Source organism: Mobula hypostoma, chromosome 4, assembly GCF_963921235.1.
Source record: "Mobula hypostoma chromosome 4, sMobHyp1.1, whole genome shotgun sequence".
Classification (NCBI taxonomy): Eukaryota; Metazoa; Chordata; class Chondrichthyes; order Myliobatiformes; family Myliobatidae; genus Mobula; species Mobula hypostoma.
The window spans coordinates 75,299,479-75,309,224 of NC_086100.1; the positions used below are offsets into that span (position 1 = coordinate 75,299,479).

At 36.7% G+C, this 9,746-nt stretch overlaps 1 protein-coding gene across 3 annotated transcripts in view; it reads left to right on the forward strand.

Annotated features, from left to right (window-relative positions):
• The window catches only part of LOC134345410 (cohesin subunit SA-1), a 281,646-nt gene extending 275,352 nt beyond the window's left edge, over positions 1-6,294 (forward strand). For all 3 annotated transcript variants that reach the window (XM_063046029.1, XM_063046032.1, XM_063046030.1), the window contains exons 31-34: positions 79-189; positions 2,231-2,351; positions 3,536-3,616; positions 6,220-6,294. In XM_063046029.1, coding sequence (XP_062902099.1) covers positions 79-189; positions 2,231-2,351; positions 3,536-3,616; positions 6,220-6,243 — 337 coding nt within the window. In that variant the 3' untranslated portion in view covers positions 6,244-6,294. The remainder of the gene's footprint in view (positions 1-78; positions 190-2,230; positions 2,352-3,535; positions 3,617-6,219) is intronic.
• Positions 6,295-9,746: the final 3,452 nt, after the last annotated feature.

The following is a 9,746-nucleotide window of genomic DNA, read 5'->3' on the forward strand; positions in this document are numbered from 1 at the left end:
TAGATTTTTATCTGAATAGAATCATAAAGATGTAAGACAGAATGTTTGGTTATTTGTTGAAAAACCCGTCCTATTTAGCCCTCAGATGCAAATAACCTGGTTGGGCCAGCACAAGTTGGAGGATGCACACCGAAAAGACAGAGTGGCCATGAACTACATGAAAGCAAGAGGTGGTGTAAGGCAACCAATGTAAGTTCTTGAAGTGCTTTTTAAGAGTTTAGTTGTTCAGATAAGTTTATGTTGATTGGAAATTAATTGTGATGCTATGTTGCCATATCTATTGAACACTTGCAGTTGAACTGTTAAATTAAGACTTCATTGAAATTCTGGTTATATGTGGAAAAAGTTATTTTAGATTGTGGGTTGGCAGCAGCAACTGTGTATTTAACATGATCCGTATTGATTTTCTGAAGAAATGACATCTTAAGGCTATACTAATCATTGCTGAAAAAGTGCTGGCTGATTTTTTCTTGATAAGAAGTCGATGTGTGTAATCCTATAAGACAAGTGGCTGACAAACAGATTGTGGCCAAGTATAACTAGCTTGAGTACGTGTCAATTGAAGATGCTTGGCTCTGAATGTCATCTATTCTAAAAAAAATACATGATAAAAATACCATGTGCTGCTGATGCTTCCAACCAAGAATGAAGAAAATAGAGTGAATTTTGTGACTTAATGAGCCTGCCAGTCATTATAGTATTTAAGGTAATTTTAGATATTCTCAAGGTATTTATTTTTGGTTGTAGAAGCTGCACCAAGAGCACTATTGAAGAGAAATATAACCGATGTGTGAGGACCGTATGTAGAGCAGTGGCTATTGTGTCATCTGTCAATCGGTTGTGTCGGCAGGCAAATTGTAGGGGGTCCAGTGTGGGTGGTAGCATGCAGCAGGTGTCATCCTTGACCAGCCTCTCAAAGCATTTGCTTATTATTGAGGGGAGTGCAACAGGACTCTGGTGGTTCAGAAATGTTACTTTGGTCTTTTTAGGTATAGGGACAATGGTGTATGTTTTGAAGCAGGAGGGCACTCTACACTGGGAGAGGGAGAGATTAAAAATGTCTGTAAACACACCTGCCACTTGTGCTGCACACATCCTGAGTACCTGTCCTGGGATGCTGTCCGGTCCTGCAGCCTTGCAACTGTCCACTCATTGGAAACTTCTGTGTACTTCAGCCTTAGAGATAACCAAGGTGCAGGTTGCTTCAGCAGCTCTCCTCGGGGGCTCAGTGTCAGCAATATTGAACCGTGTAAGAAAGATCTGGCTCATCTGGGAGAGAGGCAGCAATGTTGGTAGCACCTCTGTGCTTTGCTTTGAAGTCTGTGATGGTGTGCAGACCTTGCCTTAAGCTGCGTGTGTTGCTGGTGGAGAGTTGGGTCTGGATCTTGTCCCTGCATTGTCATTTCGCTGCATGACTTGATGACTTGCACAGATCGTAGCTGCATTCCTTGAGCTGCTGCTGATCACCGGCAATGTAAGTTCTGTGTTGCACAGTAAGTGCTGCTGGCACAGAGCTGTTGATCCAGGGTTTCTGGTTTGGATAGACCCTGACCAATTTCAGGGGGACAACATCCTCGATGCACTTCCAGATAAAGCTCGTGACCCCATCTGTGCGCTCGGACACATTCTCATTACAAAAGATATTCCAGTTGATGTCATCAAGGCACTCCTGTAGCATGGAGACTGATTAGTCGGACCAACAACGGACGGTTTTAACTACGGCTGCCTCTTGTTTTAGCTTCTGCCTGTACATTGGCAGAAGCAAGATGGAGAAGTCATCCAACTTTCCAAATGGCAGGCGGAGGAGCGCTTTGTAAGCACTGTGGAAGGGAGTGTAGTAGTGGTTGAGTTTGCTATCTCCCCATGTGCTCACTTGGATGCGTTGACTAAACTTTGGAGAGACTTGAGACAGCAACGCTCTGTTAAAGTCACCAGCGACGATGAAAGCAGCCTCTGGCTGTGCAGAGTTGAGATATTTGATTTAATTCAGTAGACAGGTTTATCTTTCACTATGTTTTACATTTGCCACTATTACAGGAACTAAACTTGTCTCAAGGCAAGTATTGAGAAGGTGTGTAGTATGAAATACAGCGGTTCAAAGTCAAAGGGTATCTCTTTGGAATTTTAAGAATAGTGTTTTTTTGACAGCAAACATTTACGGACTACTAATAAATAGAATCTAAAATGGAATGGTTCTACCTTCAATATTTAATTTTGTCTCTTTGTACAGCCGCAGCCACAGTTTAATGGAAGATGATGCAGAACCAATTTTTGAAGATGTAATGATGTCATCGAGGGGTCAGTTGGAGGATATGAATGAAGAATTTGAAGACACTATGGTTATTGACTTGGTCAGTGGTCATTTATTCATCTATCTAAAGTGATTTCTATTTAATAATAATGCATTGATAAAAGTTCTTTTGATGATTTAGTTGTGTGTAAACTAAATTTTAATGCAGAATGAGATGTTTCTAATTTGCTTTTGACATGAGAAGTTTTAAGACAGAGATGTTTGATTAATTTTCAGCTTATGATAAGTATATATAAATCTTATTTGTTTTGCCAGATAACTGATTCATTACCTAATGGAAGTTCTACCGTTTAGCTTGTTATATGAAGTATAAACATAGAATAATGAATATACTTACCAGGTCTGGCAACATCTATGGGGAGCAGAACAATTAACATATCTTGTCCATGACTGAAAGAATAACTTTATTTGTCTCACTGCATATGCTGCCTGAGCTCCACAATAATTTATTTTTATTTCATGTTTTCCCCATCTGTTATTTATCTTTTGCCTTTTGACCACCTGGTCAAGTTTAGCTTCTAAATTTATTAGAATTAGACAATTTGAGAGGTTTGCAGTTTCAACTTTTCTCGCCTACACTGTCACACATTGGGAACAAAGGAAACATTTGAAACTGAATGGATGATGAGATAGATTTCAAGACATCCTCATTGCTACAATGTTAGGATTATTGCACTAATATGTTCTGTGTTCTGGAAAAAGGAATTATATTTTTAGCTGTAGTAAAATCTATTTTTTCCTAGTTGCACAGTTTCACCTGTTTCTTAGCCAGTGTTGGCTGTAAAGCATTGAGATTACACAAATTTTACTTTAAATTAATTAAGAAATAGCATCACTTGACTAAGCAGGTAAATAGAATCATTGGAACAGCTATAGTGCCAGGATAAGTTAAGTTTTTTTTCTGCTAGTGAACATTGATGACATCAGGCTTACTAATCCATTGCTTGTGATAATGACAGAACAGACACGACATACACATTTAATTTTGTACTCTAATGTAATTACAGGATCTTGAAAATCAAATGTTAATTGAAATTGATCTTCAGTGTTTAAGGGCCTGTAAATTGGACCAATAGCATGCAATTAATTTTTCAAATGAGCTCAATATAGATAACTTATTACAACTCACCAGCTAATACATTTTTGATCTCAGGTCCTCAACTATAGTTGGACTTGAATATCAAAGTTACTCAGTAGTAATAGCAATAACTGAACTGTTTACAGCCCCCATCACGGAACAGACGTGAACGAGCTGAACTCAGACCGGATTTCTTTGACTCCACTGCCATGATGGAAGATGATTCGGTACGTATCAAAGAAAAGTTCAATCTATGATACCTGCTAAAGCTCATGATGAATTGTTTTAAGTAATTATGCCAGAGTTCTATCTAACAGCTGCATTAAAACATGATTGTGAAACAGGAAGAAATCGGAAATCATTTGTGATTCAAACCACTACTCAAATTTCTAATTTGCTGGTAAAATGCAGTTGCAGTCTTCAAAGAATAATAGTTATCTTGACAGAGAGTTGTTTTATTTTCTTGTCACATTTATTTTAACACATTGTATCACTGTATCCAATGAGCTGTTCCATTGACACCAGTGAAAATTTATTGTGATGATCCGAAGAGGCAAATCCAAAAGAATTTTGATTTGTGGTTCTTCCCTTGAGTAAATGGCGAGAACTATTTTACTACAATTAAATGTTGTTTTTAACACTTTATATTTAAATATGGCTTAAATCAGAATTATTTTCATCACTATCTATTCAGATTTAAATTAAGTAGTTTATGATTTAAATGGACCTAAATGGATAGCAAGAAATATTCATGACTTTTAGTGACTTTTAAAGTTGGAATTATAAATGATATTTTCTTTTGCTCTGTTTTTACTTGGTTTCAGAAATGCATTTAAGTATGTAATTTTGTAAGATTTTAACATCTTTCCGATGTTTTGTCACACACCTTCGGCAGTCCATCGATTTTCGATGTTGACTGAGGCCTGGGCAAGGCTGTATGGAAGGCCAGCAGTTGCCCATGCTGCAAGTCTCCCCTCTTCACACACCGATGTTGTCCAAGGGAAGGGCACTAAGACCCATACACCTATTGAACATGGGACTACTAGGGTGCAAAGCCTGCCAACTTGATCCGCTCAGTTCGCTATGCACCAGCGAAGAACAGTTACTGGTTCTTTATTACAGTGTCTATAAAAAGTATTCACCATCCTAAAAAGGTTTCATGTTTTATTGTTTTACAACATTGAATCACAGTGGACTCTGATCAACAGAAAAAGATTCTTCTGTGTCAAAGTGAAAACAGATCTCTACAAGGTGATCTAAATTAGTAAAAAAAACACAAAATAATTAATAGTATAAGTGTTCACTCCCTTCAGTATGACACACCAAATCATCACTGGTGCAGCCAATTGGTTTTAGAAGTCACATAAGTAGTTAAGACATCCTAGATATATATATAAAAACCTGTGTGCAATAAAGGTGTTTCAATTGGTTCTAGTAAAAATACACCTGTATCTGGAAGGTCAGTTGATGGTGAGGCAGTATCCTGGCAAAGCTACACCATGAAGACAACACTCCAAGCAGCTCTGCAAAGGTTTATTGAAAAGCACAAGTCAGGTGATGATTACAGAACATTTCCAAGTAACTGAATATCTCTTGGAGCACAGTTAAGTCAATCATCAAGAAATGGAAAAAATATGGCACAGCTGTAAATCTGCCAAGTGCAGGCCATCCTCAAAAACTGATTGTGAGGGATTGACTAGTGAGGGAGACCAAGGAGACTTACGACAACTCTGGAGGAGTTACGAGCTCAGTGGCTGAGATTGTAGAGACTGCACATACAACAACTGTTGCCCGGGTGCCTCACCAGTCACAGCTTCATGGGAGAATGGCAAAGAGAAAAACACTGTTGAAAAAAACTCACATGAAGTCTCAGCTAGAGTTTGTTGGAAGGTGTGTGGGAGACGCTGAAGTCAGCTGGAAGAAGATTCTATGGTCTGATGAAACTAAGATTGAGCTTTTTGGCGTAAGCCAAACACCGTACATCATCAAAAGCACACCATCCCATGGTGGTGGCTGCATTATGCTGTGGGGATGCTTCATTGGAAGGCTTGTGAATGCAGAGGATAAAATGAATGCAACAAAATACAGGGAAATCCTGGAGGAAAACCTGATATAATCTTCAAGAGAACTGCGACTTGGCAGAAGATCTGTTTTCTGGCAAGACAATGAACCCCAAACCTAAAGCCGTAGCTACACAGAAATGGGTTAAAAACCACAAAGTTATTGTCCTGGAGTGACCAAGCCAGAATCCAGACATCAATCCAACTAAGAATTTGTGACTGGACTTGAAAAGGGCTGTTCATTGATGATCCCCATGTAATCTAACAGAGCTTGAGCAGGTTTGTAAAGAAGAATGGGGAAAAATTGCAGTGTCCAGATGTGCAAAGCTGATAGAGACTTGTGCACACAGGCTGAAGGTTGTAATTGGTGTCAAACGTGCTAAATACTGACTTGATGGGGTGAGTAATTGTGTAATCAATTACTTTGTGTTTAATAAATGTCATAAATTTAGACCAATTTGTATAAGCTTGTTTTCACTTTGACATGAAAGTGTTTTTTCTGTTGATTAATGTGAAAAAGGTAAATTAAATCCACTGTGATTCAATGTTATGAAACAATAAAACATGACAACTTCCGCAGGGGGGTTAATACTTTTTATGTTGTGAATTTATATATTTGCAGTTGCAAATTTAGTTTTTGCATTAGCCACATATTTCATTGTTACATATAGTATACATATGTTTGGAATTTGAATATTTAAGGAATATTCTGTAATGTTATTATTAATCTCCATCCTTGAGTCTAAAGTTTGTTTATTGTTTTCTCTTAGGGCTTTGGAATGCCTATGTTCTGAGAGACTGCTGGAAGTTTTATATTTTTAAGAACTCCATCGTCTAAAGAGAATCCAAGATCTAAATACTGTGACAGCAACTTTTAAACTAAATTTTACATATTCAAGAACTGATTTATTTTTTATCAAAGGATAAACTTGATGAAGATTTGATTATGATAAATGGGGAAGCATGAAGAAGGAAGCACTAATTGCCTATTTCTGAGACAGATTATTCTTATGGATGGAAAAATGAGGCATCTTCTTCGCAGAAACACCCTTCCCTCCCCCCACAAAAATTGATCTGACTCACAGACTACCACTGCTGAGGAGTGCTAACAGTAGGATTTAAAAGAAATTATTATATATATCAACCAGGAATAAATTGTATTAAAATCATGAAGGCATATTTAAAAGGGTGGAACATACAGCAGATGACACCAAAAGTACAGAGATCCCTATGAGTTTTTGTAATTTTTTTCTGCTGTACAGTTTAATATAAAGAACTTTTGAGATCAGCAGTTTATGTTATGTTTTTTAATTCAACCTTATAAATTTTTCAGAGGGCAGCAATGTTGGAAAACTAGGTTAGGAGCAAGGCAATATTCTCACACTGGAGTTTGGTTTCTTTGTGGTACGCATTTATTTTATAGAGGGGGTGGGATGGGTAACTGGAAATCAATTGCAAAAACTATATACAGTAAATGTATAAATGGGTAGTAGGTTCTGTGGGGGCTTTTTAGATATGTGAAGTATTGCTGCCGCAAAACACAGATAACAGAATAATCCAGAGATTTCCTTACTTTTTATTACCAGTGTCTTATGTGTATGTCTACAGCAAGCTACTTCTTTTCATAATAAAAAGCTGCCTTATTTACTGTGAAAACTACTCATTAGCTGCTTTAATTTTGACTTCAGAAAGTTGAGATGTGCATTCTTATCATAGTCCTGTGCATTTTGCTTTTGGTTTTAATGTTCAGATCATAACAGGTGAAGTTTAGAGGCTTTGGATAGCTTCTTAAAATTCTGTTGATTGTGAAATGTTCATTATTAGACAACAGTTAAGTTTTTCTTTTATTTACAGAGAGGTTGTATAAATCGATGCTGTGCACTCCCAGAAGTGTAAAAATTAGGTTAAGAGCACATTTCATAGTTAAATTTTGATGATGTTTTCCTCTTGATTCCAGATTTACTATATTCAGTAGTAAGGAAAACCCACTTTTTGACTTTCACAATTGTGTAAATGTACTTTTACAGATAATGTTAATTTTATACAGAAAAATTCAGTAATTGACTTTATGGAGGATTAACCCAGTATGCTAGAATACGTTCCATCTGTCTTGGTTCTGATTACTTACCTGCAGAATTGAAATGTTATTTTAATGCTATTTTTTTTACTGTCTAATCATAATATTTAAGATAATGTCAGAAACAAATTAATTTCATCAATTACAATTTTAACATTTTTGTCATAATTTAGGTGAATTGGCATTTCCAATTAAGAAATTGACACTTTTACAATTGAAGTTTCACAAAACAAAACCTAATCAAAAATATTGTATGAAATGGTGGCAAAAATTATTTGAAGGCTATTGTAGTAAATGAGCAGAATATTGCATTTCAAATTTTAACTTTTACTCACATTTTAAATGTAGATAAAACTTTAGATTTTAAATTCAATAATCACAGAAGTCATTTACTAATCTACCAACAAGTTACATAGATGAACAGATTTAAAAGATCTTGACTTTTTGGTAGTACTGGTAAGCAGTTGTGAAATATGCAATTTTGGTTAATTTTGTACAGTTTTCAGACAAAATTGGCAATGATCTTGAAATAGTTCTGTGGACTGAGACGCGATATTAGGTACTGCATGGTTATAACCATCTCTGCATCAACTTAGGCTGTGCAGCCAACTATTTAAATCTGAATTCTTCAGCAGTATTGTAGCAGAATTTGAAACGATGGTTTCATGTCTGGGTACCTCCTTGCTGGGCTTGAAATTGAGTTTAAAATTAATAAGTTTTATATTTTGAGTGTTGCCTTGATTGGTTTTATTAGTAATACTGTAAATTGTACATTTTCAGTATAAAATTTCTTTTTGTACATTTTAAAGCTGATGCTTCACCTTTCCTTTAATAAACTGTTTGAAAGAATTGGTTTCAGACTTTCAGTTCTTTAAAATGTTCATTCCTTGGTTTTGATTCTTTAATTTTTCAGTCTTGATATATCATTTTGAACACACTTTTCATGCAGTTAATGAAAGCCCTAGCTACTGCGTCTCTTAATAATGAACAATGATTTTCCAAGAAAATCAGCTTTTTCTGTTGTTAAATGTCTGAATATACATTATGGGTGAAAGAATATTGGTAATACAGGTTTAAAATAGTTCTCATTGCAAGGATATGAAGAATGCTGACTATATAGTTATAGGTGGTTCCTCTTCCCACTCATGCACCATTAATCTCAAGCCTCTTCCAAATTCTCACATATGCTTTACTTCCTCACCTGCATCATCCCATAATCACATTAAGTTCCACAAGTATACTGACACCACACAGTTCTATGTCACTACCATTTCTCCGTGACTTCCCTCATCACCTTAACAATCTCTGGATCGAGAATCTCCAGAGGGGAAGGCCCCAAATCCTTGGCTTTGCCTATTGCTTGGCGGCCGGGGTCGAAGCACTCGGTGCTCGGTGTCGGAGGGCTGGTCGGAGGCTCGAAGTTTTCAGACGGACTCAAGTCGGCTGTGTTCGGGTGCGTCCAGGGTGCTGCATCGGCGAGTTTGCAGTACTGGAGGTTCATGGCAGGGCGAGTTTTTCTTACTTCGACCGTCTGTGTGAGATGATGGGACTTTCGAGAGACTTTGAGACTTGTTTTTACCATGCCCATGGTCTGTTCTTTATCAAATTACGGTATTGTTTTGCACTGTTGTAACTATATGTTATAATTATGTGGTTTTGTCAGTTTTTTCAGTCTTGGTTTGCCTTGTGTTTCTGTGATATCATACTGGAGAAACATTGTATCATTTCTTAATGCATGCATTACTATATGACAATAAAAGAGGACTGTGTGTCCTCATAATCTAATCTAATCTTCGTTCCTTATTCATCACTACCATTCTTCTCCCTGACAATCATTTATGGATGAACCAGACAATTCATCAGCTTAATGATCTTCCAACATAATGCCTATCTTTGTCATCAAGAATACTTACCTGCCTTAACTTACATGATGCCATCTAACTGTGCCTGCATTACATAGGCTGTTGAAATGCTTACCATAGTTTAACTATTTCATTGATCTCCTGTTCGTTTTTCTGCATGAGGCCAAGATCATCCAAAACTTATTCCTGATTTTCTAAATTCAGTCATGTCCAGTTCACATATTTTTCCAATGTTTATCTATATACTTTGGTTTCAAGTATATCAAGGCACAATTTTGAAATGTTTGTCCTTGCTTTACAACCCATCTCTTAATCCCATATGTTAATTGTTCCATCACTAGCAGTTTTGTCCCAAAGT